Source organism: Nyctereutes procyonoides, unplaced genomic scaffold, assembly GCF_905146905.1.
Source record: "Nyctereutes procyonoides isolate TBG_1078 unplaced genomic scaffold, NYPRO_anot_genome, whole genome shotgun sequence".
Classification (NCBI taxonomy): Eukaryota; Metazoa; Chordata; class Mammalia; order Carnivora; family Canidae; genus Nyctereutes; species Nyctereutes procyonoides.
The window spans coordinates 40377767-40397085 of NW_026575133.1; the positions used below are offsets into that span (position 1 = coordinate 40377767).

The 19319-nt window shown below is 48.5% G+C and overlaps 1 protein-coding gene across 3 annotated transcripts in view; it reads right to left on the reverse strand.

Moving 5' to 3' along the window:
* Positions 1-4495, reverse strand: part of ATG16L1 (autophagy related 16 like 1) — a 40121-nt gene extending 35626 nt beyond the window's left edge. For all 3 annotated transcript variants that reach the window (XM_055346242.1, XM_055346241.1, XM_055346243.1), the window contains exon 1: positions 3234-4495. In XM_055346242.1, coding sequence (XP_055202217.1) covers positions 3234-3348 — 115 coding nt within the window. In that variant the 5' untranslated portion in view covers positions 3349-4495. The remainder of the gene's footprint in view (positions 1-3233) is intronic.
* Between the last annotated feature and the right edge of the window lie 14824 nt (positions 4496-19319).

Consider the following 19319-nt stretch of genomic DNA (forward strand, 5'->3'; position numbering starts at 1 on the left):
GGAAACCTGTAGAACAGATACATTTGATGGGGGTTGTCACAAAGCCTTCAAGTCTGAGATTAGAACTGCTCTAGAACAAAATTTTGATAGGGTTTATGCTAGTGAATATTCCTGTTGAAAGGGCTTATCATTCTTCACTCAAGGGTCTTGAGTTCCACTTCTCCTTTATATACAGAAATGAAACTCGTGGACAGAAACAGAAATACTCTTTAGGTTAATTTAATCAATCAGGATAGGGAAAGTGGTTCCAACCCTGATGTCTATTCACGTCAAAGGACTCTAAAAAGACCTTCAGTACGTCACACCAGACTTGGATGCCCTGTGACATTGGGTCTTTCAAAGGACAGGAGGTATTCAAGAGAGATCCTGCCTATAGGTTCCTTTCACTAAAGAGAAGGATCTGGCTGAAGGGACATGTCACTCATCCTTAGAGTCTCTTTTCATCTTTCTGTTTAGGCTCAGATATGGGCTGCACTTGACTGGCCTGGGAAGTGCAGGTGTTCTACAGGCTTACTGGAAGTGACCACCCAGGTGTCAATCGCTGAAAAAAAACTTAAAAACAGGCAAAGGCTGTCTTGCTCTCCAGCCCGGACCACCTCTCAGGTCAGTCTGGAGTCCTAGCCCCTGGGGCACATACTACTCACTACAGCTATTTAATGAGATTTTTCCTTCTCCAGGATGATCTTCTGACATTTCTCCTACATCCCCCACCCGCCTGCTGCCCCATCAAAATGACCATTTTCTTTTCTTTTTTTTTTTAAGGTTTTTTTTATTTACTCATGAGACACACACACACACAGAGAGAGAGAGAGAGAGAGAGAGAGAGAGAGAGAGACAGGCAGAGGGAGAAGCAGGCTCCATGCAGGGAGCCCGATTCAGGACTCGATCCCGGGTCTCCAGGAGACCGAAGGTGGCGCCAAACCGTTGAGCTACCCGAGCTGCCCAAAATGACCATTTTCAATGCAGAAAAACCATTCAATCTCCATCAATGCAATTACAGCAACTTCTGTTTATACACTATTACACAGACGGCTTTCTTTCTTTCTTTCTTTTTTTACACAGGCGGCTTTCAAAGCACTTATGCACAGTTTTTATGAAGCAGGTAGGGCAAGCTTCGCCTCCATTTTATAGATGCGGTGAACCAGACTCAGAAAGCTAAGTGACAAGACCAGTAAGGTGTGGAGTCAGACTTCCAGCCCAATGGGACTTTGTGTTGTAGCTTTTAAGATGAAGCATTCAATAAACATCTGACCATTTACGTAACCCATATGGGAATCACGTTTCAGTGGAAGAAACCTTCTGTGCTGCTGGATGCTAGGATCTCTGCGAGTACAAGGAATTAGCACGAGAGCGGCTCATCATCCCCCTTTTCTTCCCATCTTTGTTAAGAGGGTGGGTTCAGTGAAAGCAAGGAAAGGTCATTTCTTGGGAACCCCAGTGAGAACAAAACGCAGAAGTTCTAGGAGTCATCGAATTGGTGTTCAAATCCAGGCTCCCATCCCAATCTTCTGTGCCTCCCCAAACGGAGTTTCTTAATCTCTCTTCAGCATTAGTTTCCTCATATGTAAAAAAAGGGCAGCAACAGGACCTGCTTCACAGAATTTTTGGGAAGATGAAGTGAAATAACACACGCCACATATTTACCCAAGCACTCAAACTAGTCTGCACGTTAGAAATACTCGGGGAGAGGCACCAATACCTGGGATTGGAAAAAAAAAAAAAATACCTGGGATTGGGTCCCGCGTCAGGCTGCCTGCATGGAGCCTGCTTCTCCCTCTGCCTGTATCTCTGCCTCTCTCTCTCTGCATGTGTGTCATAAATAAATAAAATCTTAAAAAAAGAAAAGAAAAACACTCAGGGAGGGGCACCTGGGTGGCTCAGGTGGCTCCATGGCTGAGTGCCTTCCTTTGGCTCAGGTCGTGACCCCCAGGGTCCTGGGATCCAGTCCCGCATCGGGGTCCTCACAGGGAGCCTGCTTCTCCCTCTGCCTGTGTCTCTGTCTCTCTCATGAATAAATAAAGCCTTAAAAAAAAAAAAAAAACTACTAGCGGAGCCTCAAAAAAAACCCCTCATGTCTGTGTCCTACCCTTAGATAGTGCAACTTAGCTGGTCTGGGTTTTGTAATTTTTTTTTTTTTTTGGTAATTTTTTAAAAGATCTGGGGATCCCTGGGGTGGCTCGGTGGCTGAGCCTCTCCCTTGGGCTCAGGGCGTGATCCTAGAGACCTGGGATCAGTCCCGCATCAGGCTCCCTGCATGGAGCCTGCTTCTTCTCCCTCTGCCTGTGTGTCATAAATAAATCTTAGAGAAAAAAAAAAGAAAAGAAAGAAAAGAAAAGAAAAAGAAATACTCCGGGAGGGGCACCTGGGTGGCTCAGGGGGTTCCGTGGCTGAGCGTCTCCCTTGGGCTCAGGGCGTGATCCTGGGGTCCCGGGATCAAATCCCACATCGGGCTCTCTGTAGGGAGCCTGCTTCTCCCTCCGCCTGTGTCTCTCCCTCTGTGTGTGCCTCTCATGAATAAACAAATAAAATCTTTAAAAAAAATGTTTTTTTTTTTAAAGATCCAAGTGATGCTAATGTGCACATCAGCTTGGGAACCACCCATTCAGCACAAACGGAATTCAGTAACGGGCGACTCCTCTCCTTTGAACCTCATGGCCAACAGAGCTCCAGGCTTACTCCAACGGGGTAGATGGGCCGCGTGTCCCCCGCCCCCTCCCCAAGTGTGTCATTCATTAGTTAGTTACGACGAGTCGGGGAGGGGACCCGGAAATGCTCATTAGGGCTAGTCTGGACGTCGTCCCGGCCAAAACGGGCAGCTCAAAACGGGCAGCTGCCCAAGAGCACCGAGGCGGCGCCTCGAGGAGAGGTTGGAGGAATCCGAGGCCGCACGTCTCCTCACGCTCAGGGGGACAGACAACGTTAGTGACGCGAGTTAACGCCTCAGGTCGGTCACCGCCTCAGGACGGAGATCGCCTCAGGACGGCGACCGCCTCAGGAACGCGAGCCCCTCCCCCCCCCAAAACGGGACGTTTCTGGAGCCTGTTCAAGTACAACATCAGCACCGCTGCCGGGGTTCACCAGCACGAACGACGCCTGCCCACGAAGAACACACGGTTCTTGGGAAAAAAGACGAGGGGCGTCGGCCTCGCGGGCGCCGCGGGGGCTCGGCCTCTGCTTCCCGCCGGCGCCTCGCGGGCCCCGCCCCCCGCTCCCCGCCCCCCCGCGCCGCTCACACTGCAGGATGATCTCTTCAAACGCCTGCCTCTGCAGCCGGTCCCGCCGCCTCAGCTCCTCCGCAATGTGGCGCTTCCAGCGGGGGAAGTCGGCGGCGCGGAGGCCCGACGACATCTCGCGCGCTGCCCGGCGCCTGAGCGCCGCTAATCCGAGCGGGGGCCGGCAGCCGCGGGCCGCAGCATGAGCGACCAGCGCACGCCGGAAGGGCCGGCGGCCCACAGCTCGCTTCCACACACCGCCCCGCCAAGAGCCGTCCGGGACCGTCTTCCGGCTCTTGCCGGAAAGGGCTGGGGTCAGGGCCGGAAAGCCCGCCTCCTCACCCGACGTCTGACGCCGCGCGCGCGCACGTGACCAGGGGCGACGCCGGGCGCTGGCTAATGACGCGCTCCCGAGGCCGGAAGCGCGGGGTGCGGAGAGGCGGCCGCTGGGAGGCGTGCGGGCTGCGCTGGAGCCTCCGCCGCCTTTCGGTTTACGCTTCGTTCCCTTCGCTGCCTTCCCCCGATTTATATTTTTCTTGGTCGGACTTCCTTTCCTTCATCGCTTCAGTTGACAAGCGGGGGGGGGGGGGAGCCGCTCCCCCCACCGGAGATGAGCAACCTCGCTGAGCCTCAGTTTCCCAGCCCGGGAAGTGGGGGCCCTGATGATACCGACCTCAGGGTTGGCGTCAGGATTAAAAGGAATAACCTGTGGAAGGCAGCGAGCGCGACGCCTGGGTCACCGCAAGCCTGGCTTCACGTGGGCCCCCCGGTATCTTCCTGCCCGCAAAAGTCGGGCTGCTTTAGACTTTTGCAAAGTGCCCCCATTGCCCTCGGGAACAGGTGTTTTGCAACGAAGAAGTGGAATGCAAAGAACCGTTAAAAGAAAAATACAAAAAAAAAAGAAAAGAAAAATACCATTAGATCGACTCTGTTACTGGTTAGAAGCCTGGGAATGATCCATAGGACCTAACGGTAAACGGGTTCTTCTTCGAAGGTGATCGAAGGGTGGGGACGGTTTGCCAAGGAAATCTTGCAGATGGCCCGTGGAAGACCGGCTCTTGAGAAGATAGCAGCTGTCAACTCAGTAGAACGGGAGTGGTGTGTGATCGAATCACCCCAACTCCGTTTACCTTTAACAAGTTGGTGAATCGGGATCCCTGGGTGGCGCAGTGGTTTGGCGCCGGTCTTTGGCCCAGGGCGCGATCCTGGAGACCCGGGATCGAATCCCACGTCGGGCTCCCGGTGCATGGAGCCTGCTTCTCCCTCTGCCTGTGTCTCTGCCTCTCTCTCTCTCTCTGTGTGTGACTATCATAAATAAATAAATAAATAAATAAATAAATAAATAAATAAATAAATAAATAAATAAATAAAACAAGTTGGTGAATCTACTGCGTGAAAATGGAACACCCCCGAAGTAGGAGGCCAGAGGATGATGAAAGGAGTATCAGAGCCTGGCTTCTCATCCACTGCGGCTCAAGGCCAGGGTCTCCTTTAGGGACAGATTTTTTTTAAAAAATTAAAAAAAAAAAGCCTTTCCTCTTCTGTGGAGCCTGAGACACTTCGTTGGCAGTCGGTACTGAGTGATCTGAATTTGTAGGGAGGACAAGGAAAAGTCAAATACAAGAGACTCGGAGCATCTGGGTGGCTCAGGGAACTGTCTGCCTGCAGCTCAAGTCATGATCTTGGGGTGGAGATGGAGCCCGGCGTCAGGCTCCCTGCTCAACAGGGAGTCTGCTTCTCCCTCTGCCCCTGCCTCTCCTTCTGTGCTCTCTCAAATAAAATCTAAAAAAAAAAAGAAAAGAAAAAATTCGAAGGAACTTACTCATATACTGAAGAAAATGAGAGAGCAATGTTCTGAAAGTCACCGAAAATGCCTCCAAATATAACAGTGGCATCAACCTCGAAAGACCATATGGCACCAGGTCTTGACGGTTGAATGTGCTGATTTTCCAGACAAGATGATGATTAAAACATGCTAACAGGTCTGCAGAACCAGTGATTCCACTTGGAGAAACTTGTGTTAAATATTTGGACTAATGTCCATATCCAGAAGCGTCTGTCATAGTATTGTTCGTAATAGAAAATTGGAAACAGCTTGTAATTTAAACAATAAGAGATAGGTTAAGTTATTGTGTATTTATTGCTCAAAAAATGTTTCTTTTTTAAAAAGATTTTATTTATTTATTCATGAAAGACACAGACAGAGGGAGAAGCAGGCTCCACGCAGGGAGCCCAACGTGGGACTCGATCCTGGGTCTCCAGGATCACACCCTGGGCTGAAGGTGGCGCTAAGCCACTGAGCCACCTGGGCTGTCCTCAAAAAATGTTTCTAATAAAAACAGGGTATGGTGTAAATCTAATTTATGTGAAATAAATGCATCCTTGGCTCCTTATGGGCAAAACTTGTCAAAGGAATAGAGAAGATAATCTCTAAACTAAGGATACTAAGCTCTGCTTGGGGTGGGGTGCCCTCTCCCTAACCCACCAGCTTTATCTAGTACACTGCAGCCACGGTGGGCCCTTTTACTCCTTTCCACACACCCTATTCTCTCCCACAGCAGGGCCTTTGGATTTATTGTGCTTCTGTTGTATGCACCTTATGACTTCAAGTTAATTCCTATGCATTAATTCTCAGCTCAGTGATCACTGCCTCACAGCCTTCCATAAAAGACCTTCACAACTAGGTCAGGTCTCTACATGTGTACCTCCTATGGAGCAACAATCACAGCTGCACCTTCATGTAGTTATATCATTACTTGATGACGGTGTGTCTCCCCCCAGCAGATGGTAAACTCTGCAAGAGTTACAAGGTGGTAAACCCAGCAGGAGCTGTGTATCTTTTTTGCTCAACATAGCCATAGCCAGCAAGAGCATGAAGCTTGTTGTATATTAGGCTCTCAGTAAATGCTATTTATTTTTTAAATATTTATTTATTTATTTATTTGTTTGTTTGTTTATGAGACAGAATGAGTGAAAGGGAGAGGAAGAGAGAATCTGAAGCAGGTGCACTGAGCACAGAGGCTGATGCAAGGCTTGATCCCATGACCCCGAGATCATGACCTGAACTGAAACTGAGCTGGACGCTCAGCCGACTGAGCCACCCAAGTGTCCCAGTAAATGCTGTTTAATCAGTGAATGGAATATATGAAAACATCAATAGTTTTAAACTCTTGGTGGTGGCATCGCTGGTGTGTTTTTGTCTTCGTTTTTGTGTGTAATTGACACTTTTATTTTACTGTGGTGTTTTCTATATCTTATGTTTTCTAATTATTACCCATTGCACCTGTTTTACATATGCAAGAAAAAGTCATAGAAATGAATGTGTATTTATAAAACCAGTTATTCATCAGGGTGCTGAGCTCTGTGGGAGATAACTAGTAAGCATGAACGCTTCTACAGTGTTAGAAGCCATAGAAGCCACGAACTCTTCTGACTACTTCACGCACTGTAATTCTTTTAATCCTCCTAACAACCCTACTTGGTAAGGTTATTGTGAGATACTGTTACCATCTTCATCCTTATTTCCAGATGAGGAATCTGAAGCACGGAAAGGCCAAATAACTTCACTGAGGACACCTGGGTAGTCTGTGGCAAGACCTGGGTTCAAACACAGGCTCCTGACTCGAGCATCTGTACCCCATTGTCAGGGGTCTTACAGCTGATATTGCAGTTTGACTTGACTAGAATATGTAAAAAAGAATAATTTAAAGTGATGTATAGTTAATCCCTAAATTAGAGAAAAAGGAAGGCAATCTGGTGAAGAGCAATGTTTGATGTGGAGGCCCCAGGTGTATTCCCAGGACTTGATGAGAATGCCTGGATGGGGATGAGGTTGTCTGAATATTCTGGAGACAGATAATGAGTCTGAAGAGAAAAGCTTTTGGTTTTGCTCCATTTCGTAAGGAGTGTTGAAAGGATTCAGCATGCTTTGCTGGAAAGCAACATCTATGAAATGGTTTCTGACTGCCTGTTATGGAAGTAAGATGAAGCAAAATATCCCAAGATTCTTGTAGAAGTGTGTTAAGCAGCACAAGTTTGCTCACGGAGGAGAGGAAGAAGCATCACTCACCAAAGAACCTTCTTTGTGCGTAGTATCACTGAAGCTAAATATAATGAGATTTAACGTAACAGCATCCCCACTGTCAAAAACTTCCCAGAGACTTTCACCCTAACCATCGATGCCTACACACCTCATCCGCGAGATCCTCTAGTGTGGCTCCAATTCAATGGATTGCAAGTCCAACTTTCAGTCAACTGTCCTGTTTACTTTGGTCCTTCCCCTTCAGGTCTTTCTGATTTCCGTTATCTTTCAATCAGCAAGTGCAAACAGTTGGGTCCTAGTGTGGGCGTGGTACAGGGGTGGACGACAGAGGGCCCAGGCTTGGATCCTGATCACAGAGCTCACTTTTCAGGAAGGGAGATCTGAATGTGCATTATTTAAGGTTGTAAGGGATATAAAGTAACAATGAGGGCTGCCTGGGTGACTCAGTTGATTAAGCGCCCACCTTTGGCTCAGGTCATGATCTCGGGGTCCTGGGATCCAGCTCCACATCAGCAGGGAGCCTGCTTCTCCCTCTCCCTCTGCCCCCTCCCCCACCCCCACTTGTGCTCTGTCTCAAATAAATAAAATATTTTTTAAAAAAAAGTAAAAATGGGCTGGCCAAGAGGCAGTGCCAGGGTTTGACTCTTCCCTGTTCTTTTTTTCTCTTGCTTTTATTCTTTTTTCAAAGATAATTTCTTGTTTGTTTTAAACTGCTGGTGATCTTTAATTCTTTATTTTCACTCCTTTTCAACTCTTTCCAAAATTAGATCACTAGAAGTGAAAGTAAGCTGAGTTAACCATGTTACTGTGTTAACTGTCTACTGTATAAACATAAAGCTGCTAGAGTAAACCAAAGGATGGTCAAGAAGCCAGCCAACATAGGTTTTCAGAGATCCTAATGATCCCTCCAAATATTGCTTTTTTTATGGCAGTAACCATGGCCCCTTATAGGCATGTGGGGGTGTTGCTTAACACTTATCCCTTGGCTTTTCTTCATTCTCTTTAGTGTCATCGTGTTTGTATATATATATAGATTCTACAGGAAAATTTCATTATAAAGAATCCCTAGACTCTGCACCCAGATTAAACCACACACAGTTCCCATCATCTCCTCTCTTTATATGTTGACACTTAGATTTCATATCTTAACAGTGGCAGTGTCTGAGCTGGGTATTATCCTTACGTCCCAACACAAGCTTTATAGCAAAGCTGGATTTTCTTAGAGGAAGTCCGTGTTATCCCTCCTCTATATTGGCAGCCAAGTCCTGGAACGGTGGCTGGAGGGTTCAACATGGCACATATCACAAGTTGGGAATGTGGCCCCTGCCTAGAGAGGGCGTTTCTGGGAAGTCAGCTCCCTTGGTTTACCTCTTTGATCTTTAAGGAGATGATTAAATTTCTCCCAGACACTCCCGCCGTCTCCTACTGTGATTAACAGCCATATTTCATTGGGTGATTTTTACATGCCAGGCACTATGCTCTATGTGATTGAACTTCTTTCTTTCTCACCCTACATATTGCAGGTGCTGTTAATATTTCCTTTTACAAGTGCAAAACTGACACACAGAGTCAGTCAAGTCAAGTCACTTGTGCCATGTCATCAAGTTAGTAAGAGGCAGAGCTCGGATTCATTCGAGGCAAACGGACACCCTGATGCCAGGAGGAACAAACACCTCCCCCAGGTAACCATGCTGCTGGGCTATGTGTCAGCACATTAGGGTTGTGGCTGTTTTGTTTTGTTTTTGTTTTTGTTTTTGTTTTTCTAGCATGAGATAGAGTATCAGAATGCTTTTTTTTTAAAATTAAGATTTATGTATGTATTTTTGCGGGGAGGAGGAGCAGAGGAAGAGGGAAAATCTCAAGCGAACTCTCCACTGAGCGTGGAGTTCAACGTGGGGCTTGATCCCAAGACTCTGAGCTCAGGACCTGAGCTGAAACCAAGAGTCGGTCACTCCACCCACTGAGCCACCCAGGCGCCCTCAGAATGCTTTTGATTACAAGCTAAGAAGTGCCACTTGAGTTTCCTTGAGGGAGAGGGAAGGGAGCTGTGGATCCAGGGCGTTGCAGGGACCTGGTAGTGGGGAGGCGGCTGGACACCAGGAATCAGTGGACCCAGGATGCAGATCCCATCAGAATGCTCAGCCCTTGGCACCTGCTTCCCTCTGTAAGTTGCCACTTGCTTTTCCTCTTGTCTGGCAGGTGGGCCCCGGGTGGTGAAGACGTGGCACCTCCAACGGCCTGTCAGGACAAGCAAGCAGCGGACTTTGCTGATATCTCCCAGCCCCAGGTCTAAACTCCTGCTAGTGGGTGTGGTGGGCCTGCAGATGCCCATGTCTACTGATCAGTGGGGCAGAGGGGCAGCACCAGCCTTCTAGGATGGCTCCCCTGGGTGGAAGGGAAGGAGACTTCTCAGAAGAAGGGAGATAGAAGACACAGCTTCTGTGTAGACAGCCCAGCCCCCTATTCTTGTGTGAACAGATTCTGTCTTCCTGACTACATTCACAGCATTTCCCCGTCCCTCATGCCACAGATGAGTCCCAGGAAAGGTCATAGAAACCCTTGCCAATCACTGTTCTCCACAGGAATTTTTAAACTGGATCTGGGAGACAGGGGAAGTCTGAGGATATGCATCAGGTTCCACTGGCTGCCATCCCCCCACCCAATGTCTCATGAAAAGTTTAGTCTGGAAAGAAAATGGGGCAATCATACAAGGAGAAGAGGAGACAAGAAGCCAAGAATCTTGATGGCATTGGAGCCCCTGGTTCCAGCCACTCCTGAAACTAGCCTGGCCCAATTCTATCCCAGTCCAGTTAATTGAACCCATATATTTTTGCATTTCACTAAAACTGGCTTACATTGTATGGAGTTTTTTAGATTTTTTTACTTTTGGGGAGGAGGGAGCATGCAAGCAGGGAGCCCAAGGGAGAGGGAGAGAGAGAATCCCAAGCAGGCTCCATGCCTAGCACAGAGCCCAATTCAGGGCTCAGTCTCACAACCCTCAGATCATGGCCTGAGCCCAAATCAAGAGTTGGACACTTAACCACTTGAGCCCCTCAGGCACCCCAAAGTTGGGTTTTTATTTTTGCTTGCCATCCAAAAATCCTGATTAATACATCAGACAAGGGACGCCTGGGTGGCTCAGCAGTTGAGCATCTGCCTTCAGCTCAGAGCGTGATCCCAGGATCTGGGATCAAGTCCCACATCGGGCTCCTTGTGGGAAGCCTGCTTCTACCTCTACCTGTGTCTCTGCCTCTCTCTCTCTGTCTCGCATGAATAAATAAATAAAATTTAAAAAATACATCAGACAAACCCAAGAAAGGACTAGGGCTGGGCGCGCAAAATGGTAGGGCCCCCACAGGTGGACAGTGAGTCAGGCTTTTGCCCTGTACAATCCTGACAAACACACCACTCTTCTCACCATGCACTTTTGGTGTTAATCAGCACCCCACTTCCAGACTTTTGGGGGAAAAGTGTCTGGATCTGAAATCTGAACTTCTGAGTGAGTTCATCTCTGTTCTAAATAATAGTATTTGTCAGTGAGAGGAAATTTTCATAACCCAAAAGTTACAATTAGAAATATTAGAATAGACCCAGAATATGGGAAAATACTGTTGCCATATGTTAGAACTATTTTCTCTTCCCCCTCAACGGAAAGTGAAGGGACACCATTTCAACCGGCGCTGTTGGAGTGACTCACGGGGTATTAATAGCTGTGCAGGCCTAGCGATGCTGCTGCAGGGAGAGCAGACAGCAGGGGAGTAGGATTCGGACTAAGTAAATAAGTAAATATTGCTTGTCATGAGATATGGATCTTTGCTGAGATATCAAGTGAACCTTTTGTCTTTAAAAAGACCTAAAGTGGGCAGTCCGGGTGGCTCAGGGGTTTAGCGCCGCCTTCCGCCCAGGGCCTGACCCTGGGGACACAGGATTGAGTCCCGCCGGTTCCCTGGGCTCCCGGCATGGAGCCTACTTCTCCCTCTGCCTGTGTCTCTCCCTCTCTCTCTCTCTCTCTCTCTCTCTATCTCTCATGAATAAATAAATAAAATCTTAAAAAAAAAAAGACCTAATGTTGGGGGGGGCGCCCTGGGTGGCTCAGATGGTGAAGTGTCTGCCTTCAGCTCAGGTCATGATCTTGGGGTCCTGGTTTTCAAGCCCCTCCGTCAGGCTCTCTGCTCAGCGGGAAGCCTGCCTCTCCTTCTCCCGCTCCCGCTTCCCCTGCCTGTGCTCTCTGTGTCAAATAAATAAATAAAACCCTTAAAAAAATAAAAAGACCTAAAATTGAAATAGCAGTCTGTTCTGCAAATCCCAGTGCCCAAGCACTGCCTCCAGGAGGCAGATCCCCAAATAAGGAGGACCAGCCAGGGACGCAGTGCCCCACAGAGATGGGGCACAGGGCTGAGCCCTTTGTGGTGTGTGACTCACAGGCATTCCAACATTTCATCCCTGCAGCTCTTCTTTCGATAAGGAAAATGTTCTATCCCATCGAGTGCCCTGGGCCTTGGTCTCTTAAGCTTTCCCACAGTTAAACTGCAGAGCTCCCTAATCCTGTCAAAGACTGAACGCGGACAAAAGGCTTCTCCAACTCCCTGGGTAACCCCAGGACCTCCCTTGCTTCCCGGGGAGTGTGGGGCTGTCCAGTCCAGGGCAGAACGATGGAGCCAGAATGATGCAGGATCTTGGAAAACCTTTCATCGCCCTCCGCTGCAGCTACCAGTGATCCAGTCCAGTCCTTGCAGAGTCTCAATGAACTAGAGATTGGAAAGGGCTCCTCTGGTCTTTCCAACCTGCCTCTGAAGTCTCCCAAGGGTCTAGACATTAGCGGTGCACCACTTGATCACACCCTGGTGTGCAAAGTGGCCCATGTCCTCTGGTCCCCAATCTCTCTGTGTGTCACTTTCTCCCTCTGCCTCTGTCTCTCTCCCTCCCTCCCTCCAGTTTCTTTAATTCTCTTTACCTCTCTTCTCCCAATGCCCCGTCGCCTTGGGGTCCAACTTGACCTCCACCCCCGTGAAGGTTGTTTTTCAACCATTCCCAGCTCCATTTCCTCTCTTAGGAGTGTGTGTGGATTGGAGGCAAGAATCAGGGGCCCTCCCGCTGTGCTCGGGACAAGGGCATGGGGAGAAGTATCTCACAGACAGGTCTTTGATTCTTGCTAGGGACTCTCCTGTGACCTGTTAAACGGTAAGAGTATCTTTGTCCTTGCAGGTCTGTTATAGGAGCCCTACTCCCCCTCTACACCTGCAACTTTACCCTCAAGTTACTGGCTTATACACGCAAGAAAGAGAGTAAGGTACTACGGTCTGCAGATTTGTAAGCAAGCCTGAGCGTCAAGGACGAATTTACACTGGGGATTAGAATGATAGGCAGTCGTAAGTCAGCATCATGGTGGCAACCATACTAGGAGGATGTCAGCTGCAAGCCACAGAAACCTTAACCTGCAATTTAAACCAGAGATCGGCAAAATATGGCCCATGCACCAAATCTAGTTTGCCTTCTGTTTTCTTACAGCCTTCAGACTAAGGAGTTTTGGCATTTTTAAATGAAAGAAGGGCCTGTGTGTTGACCTTTGAACGTGTGCCTCCAGCCTCTGTGCTCGGATCCACCACCACACCTAAGCTGTGTCCAAGCTCCCTCAGATGCCCCAGCCAGTGACCGAGCCCCGCAGAGACACTCCTGAGACAGGGGGAGACTCCTCTTCTGCCTCCAGGGTGCTGTCAGGGACTGAATGTGTCCTCCCGAAATCCCTGTGTTAAAGCCCTAACCCCCAGTGTGATGGTGTTTGGAGGCAGGGCCTTTGGAAGTTCACGAGGGTGGAGCTCTCCTGAGTGGGATTAGTGCCCTTTAAGAAGGGACACCTGAGGGCAGCCCCGGTGGCTCAGCAGTTTAATGTTGCCTTGAGCCTGGGGCATGATCCTGGAGGCCCCAGATCAAGTCCCACGTCGGCTCCCTTCATGGAGCCTGCTTCTCCCTCTGCCTGTGTCTCTGCCTCTCTCTCTCTCTATCTCTCATGAATAAAATAAAATAAAATGTTTAAAAAAAAAAAGAAGAAGAAGAAGGGACACCTGAGAGGGGCACCTGGCTGGCTCAGCCAGAAGAGCATGAGACTCTTGATCTCAGGGTTGTAGTGTGAGCCCTATGTGGGGTATAGAGATTACTTCAATAAAACTTAAAAGAGGCACCTGAGTGGCTCAGTCCGTTAAGCATCTGCCTTCAGCTCAGGTCATGATCCCAGGGTCCTTGGATTGAGCCCCACATCGGGCTCCCCACTCAGCTGGGAGTCGCTTCTTCCTCTACCATATCCCCTCACCTGTGCACTCTCACTCCCTCTCTCTCCCCTCTCAAATAAATATTTAAAAGTAAATAAAACTAAAAAATATATATTAAAGAGAAGGGACACCTGAAAGGTGATCTCTCTCTCTCCCCATGGCTGTCAGCAACCCAGGAAGAAGGCTCTTGCCAGACCTAGAATCTCTGGAACCTTGATCTTGGACTTCCCAGCCTCCAAAACTATGAGAAATAAATGTCTGCTGTTTAAGCCCTCCTCACCACCCCCAATCTATGGTAACCTGTTATTAGAGCCTGAGTGGCGAAGATAGACACCCCGTCGGCCCTGAGAGGACCAGCCTCGGCCAGCGCCCCCCACCCTCCCCTACATGCATCTCCCTCAACAAGGTTCTCATGTCTAGTCCTTCTTGTCATGGGCTGCTCAGGGGACCAGAGGAGGTGGTGATAAAACCCAGGGGCCAGGAGAAGGCTGGGGAAGGAGGAAGGAGCTGCCAACTGCTGGAGACCTTTGAGGGGTCCTGCCCTTCCCCAAGTCCACTTCCCTTTCCCTCTGACCCATCACGGGCCTGGTGGCTGAGCTCCTACCACACCCCTGGACCCTTCTACCAATTTTCTCTTTGGACCAGCAATGGACGTTTGACCCACGTGGGCCCACGTTCCTCTTCCGGGGGCTTGAGTGTGGGGAGCTGGACCTCAGCGTCTCTGGTGCAGCCGTGCCAAGACAAGGTGAAGCCAGAGGGGGATCCCTGGGTGGCGCAGCGGTTTGGCGCCTGCCTTTGGCCCAGGGCGCGATCCTGGAGACCGGGATCGAATCCCACATCAGGCTCCCGGTGCATGGAACCTGCTTCTCCCTCTGCCTATGTCTCTGCCTCTCTCTCTCTCTCTCTCTCTCTCTGTGTGTGTGTGTGTGTGTGACTATCATAAATAAATTTTTAAAAAATTAAAAAAAAAAAAAGGTGAAGCCAGAGAGGCCAGGCATGGGCAGAAGAGCCGTCTGTGGACAGGAGCGAGGTAGAGGTGAGCAGAGGAAGCGTCCAGAGAGAGCAGGGCCCGGGGCGGAGCTGCCCACCACCCAAGCCCTGTTCGCAGCGCCAGGGCCTGCTCTTCACCAGCTAGTTTCCCTTCTTGTAAGCAGAGAGCCTTGACTAAAATGGAAATTTAGAACTTTCAAGCAGGAAAACCCCTTAGACGTAATTCAATCAAAGAGATTGAAAGCAGAAAATGCCTGCTTTGACCTGCTTGCCTTTGCCAGGATGTGAGGAAATGAGCCCCTGGGATGCTCCTTCTGGTCCTAGATGGAGGGGGCGGGGGGCTCCTGGCAGAGCGAGAGGGCCCTCTCTGTGCCCTTCCTCGGGCCCTGACTCATGACCGTGGAGGTGATGGCCCCGGCCCCTCACCGGCAGCGTGGAGGTGGCTGCCTGCCTTCCCTGCCACACCCCAGGTGACCTCTGGGCAAGGCCTAGAGGGCAGGTCTCCTACAGGGGTGGGAGGAGTCTGTGGAACCTTCTCTGCCCCTCCCCCAGCAATCCTGCATTCCCATTTGTGGTGATTTCACAGCATCCCTGAGATCCATGAGTACAGATTGGCTTTACCTTCCAGTGACTGAACAGCACATTTCTGTTCATTTTTCCAAAGTAAATGAAGTCTGGGTGGATATTTTTATGGGGTGGTAAGGGAAGGTCTCTGCTACAGAAGCACCACCTCCAAAACCTGAGAACTGCTGACAACCCTACAAGCAGTGTTCCTGCTAAAACTCAAAACAGGAAACCTTCAAATCCCAATTCGAGTGACCACTTGTTTCACGGACCAAAGCTTTTTTTCTTTCTTTCTTTTAATTAGTGATTGTTTCCTCTGAAAAATAAAATACTCATTGTTGATGAGTCTATGGTAGAAAAAAACCTCTAATTTTGGTTGACTTTTAGTGAGTGAAGTTCAAAGACAAAGAGTATCAAGAGAATTCAGAGGATTGTTTATTTTTTGGGGGGAGAATTTGGAATTTTGAATTTTTGAACTTAGAGAATAAAATGGTGATTAACATGACTCCAGGTTAAGAAGAGCCATGTTGGGGGAGGGAAAGTTTCCAGAACATGATTCAACTGTCAAAAGTACACAAAATCAGCAATTCCAATTATTTTTTTTTAATTTTATTTATTTATGATAGTCACACCAGAGAGAGAGAGAGAGGCAGAGACATAGGCAGAGGGAGAAGCAGGCTCCATGCACCGGGAGCCCGACGTGGGATTCGATCCCGGGTCTCCAGGATCGCGCCCTGGGCCAAAGGCAGGCGCCAAACCGCTGCGCCACCCAGGGATCCCCAGCAATTCCAATTATAAGACTAAATGCCAGCATTCTATTTGTTGGGCCACAGGGTAAATGTGACAAGAGTTGTCCTTGCACATGTACACACATACACACACACTCACACTCATTCGAACTGACACGCACACCATGTTTTCTGAAGCCTGTTTCTGCCATGGTTGGTGACTGCATTCCAGGAGGAATGGCTTATTTATTTTGATGCTGGATTCAGATCCATTATCTGACTCAGGGGCAAAGTCAAGTTATATGAAAAAAATGCAAACAAATGGCATTTCAGCCTGAGTCAATAGAATGTTTTTGACAGAGCAAATGACCTTTTGTTACAGAATTATCTGAGGGTTTCTAAAATGCCTTAGAGACCCAAAAACACATTTGTTACCAGAAGTACAATTTCTTTCTTTTTTTTTTTTTTAGAAGTACAATTTCTTGATAGAATTGTTTTCAAAAAAAAAAAAGAAGAAGAAGAAGGGCAGCCCGGTGGACTCAGCGGTTTAGCGCCGCCTGCAGCCCAGGGCCTGATCCTGGAGACCAAGGGATCGAGTCCCACGTCGGGGTCCCTGCATGGATCCTGCTTCTCCCTCTGCCTGTGTCTCTGCCTCTCTCTCTCTCTCTCTGTGTGTGTGTGTCTCTCATGAATAAATAAATAAAATCTTAAAAAAAGAAAAGAAAAGAAAATCGTCATTATGATAGAAAGTTAAGCCAGAGAAAACGTTTAAGGGAATCTATTGCCAGCTCACCCAAGGAATCTACTTCTCTCCCTCTCTCTTCCTGCCATTTTAGTTCCGGCTGGTTTCAAAAGACCTCCCCTCCCTGAATTTCAGATTACTTTGGTGAGACAGGGTTCCAGTAGAATTCTAACTCTAGCAGATTAGAGGTTATGAAGATAGCTAAATCTGAAAACAGCTGGCCATGCACTTTCCATCAGCTGCCACCACTGTACCTTCCATCTGTGCTGTAGAACGTTCGTTGTGACCACATCTTCACTAATTTTGATAGTGCCATAGGAAAAAAGGTTTGCTAGTTTGATAGATGATAATTGTATCCGACTGTTGTTTTGCTTTGCATTTCTTTGCTAAAATTGAACATTTTCTCATCTATATGTATTCCTCATCCATTCTCTTTGGGGTAATACCTGTCTACATTCTTTGCCCATCTTGTCCAGGCGGCAAGTAAACAATTTCCTATGTGTTGCTTGTGGGGGGAAGGCCAGGAAGATTTGATTTTTTAAAAATATGTTTTTCAGGATTTGTCCAAGATACTCTTTTTGTCAGGCAGATAGAATGTGGGTATCCACCTTGTCGCTGGACTTCTGAGTGCCTGCCTTGGGAAGCATCCACCCAGGATGTTGTGAAAATGCCTCACTTCCTGTTTACTGCGAGTTACATTATGTATCTTTGAATGAGAAGTTTTGCTAAATAAGGTGTTATCATGGGGGGAGGGTGTAGAGGGGGGCATGGTTTTCCCAAGTTGAGACTCCTGATCAAGTTATTTGAGAAGGGCAAGTAGAAGTTTAAGTCCTCCAGGACAGCAGCTGTGTTGGGCAGGACACAGGGCCCATTGTCATGGCGACTTTACTACATTCATTTAGATCCCAAAATGCTATCACCCATGTATTCCTGGAGGTAGGAATACCCCTCCTGTGGGCCCCAGGGGGTGTAGGGATGTAGATGTATAGAGCCTTACATCTAAGGATTGGCTAGAGCCCTTGTGTATCACCTGTTTCTTTTTTAAAAAAGAGATTTTATTTATTTATTCATGAGAGACACACAGAGAGACAGAGACATAGGCAGAGGGAGAAGCAGGCTCCCCACAAGAAGCCCGATATGGGACTTGATCCCGGAACCCCAGGATCATGCCCTGAGCAGAAGGCAGATGCTCAACTACTGAGCCACCCAGGCATCCCAATATATCACCTGTTTCTTAAGGCTCTTGACCTTCTCTCTTCTTTGGGTCAGGACCCCTTTGAGACTTAACAAATTAATTCAGCAAGCATTTATTAAATGCCAAGAGATATGCCAGGCACTATTCCAGGTGCTAAGGCTAGACCAGTATTTCTATCCTTAAAGAGTTTGCATTCTAACGAGGAGAGACAAGCCCCAAACGCTGGGCATGCTAAAGAAGCAAATTATGTACACGTGCGGGTGACGAGAGCTAAGGACAAAACAAAGAAGTAGATCAGAGTAAGAGTGATGGCGAGGGGGTGTGGGTGCAGTTTGCAGGTTGATAGGGTGTCTGGGATGGACCTTACTGGGAAGGTGAGATTATAGCAAAGCCCTGAGGGAGGTGAGGGAGTTAGCTAAGAGGTTATCTGTGGGGAGAGCTTTCGCGCAGGGGGCTCAGCTAGAGCAGGGTCTGTAGCAGGGACAGTAGGGGCCCACCCAATGCTCTGTAGCAACCAGTGCACCCAGCCCCCTGTTGTGGTGGGTGTTCGCTGCTAAAGGTTCACACATGTCCCCTTCTCTGGAGAATCACCCTGGGCTGACCTCCCTTCCCAGAGAGGCCTTCAAGGTGGCCGATGACTGATAGGACGGGGCATAGGTGCCAGTGCCCTTAATCTCTGGGCTGGAAAATCTCCATGATGCGATGTATGTTCCTTCCCAAGCTCCCCATGGGATGGGCTCAGGCTAGACTTCTCCTAAAACTGCAGTCTGCCTAACTTCTTCCTCTGCCCTCTCCTGATTCCCTCCACACTTCTGAGGCTTGGAGCAACTCCTCAATAAATCCCTTGTGCAAGAGTCCCAGTCTCAGGCTCTGCTCCTAGGGAACCCAGACTAAGGCAGCCCTAAGGCCCGAACCGGCCAGGTATGTCCAAAAACCATCAGGGAGGTCATTGTGACTAAATCAAACCTCCCCAGGAAATGTGCAGATAGGTACACATCTGCACACAGCTCTGCCTGAAACACTATGAAACCAAATTCTAGTATTTCTCATGCCCTGCCTGAGGGCTGCTAACCCCACATGTTGACTTCTTGATGCACCATCCCTTTCTCCACAAAGGGGTTGGGAGGGTACATTCTCACACAGAACTGAATGTCTTGAATTAGGAAAACTGCCCACCTGCCTCTTTGCATGGTTGCTTTCCTAGAAAATTACTGACTCCACCTCCTACCAACTGAATTGCATTCCCTTCAGAATTCCTAACTCCGAAGGGATTGAGTGACTGTAAGTGGAGGAGAGCTGTCAGGAGACCACTAAACTGAGATGATGTACTAAGTGTGGGGCCCTAATCTGACAGGAATGGCGGCCTTATAAAAAGAGGAAGAGGAGAGAGAACTCTTTCTCTCTCTCTGCCATGCATTTGAAGACACCCAGAAAACTGCTGTCTGGGAACCAGGAAGTGGGCTCTCACCGGAAACTGAATGGTATGGTATTTTGTTATGATAGAGCAGACCATCAAAACTACAAAACCATCCAAACTACAAAAGTCAAAAGGAGATTCTAGAGTGAGGCTTGGAGAGGAT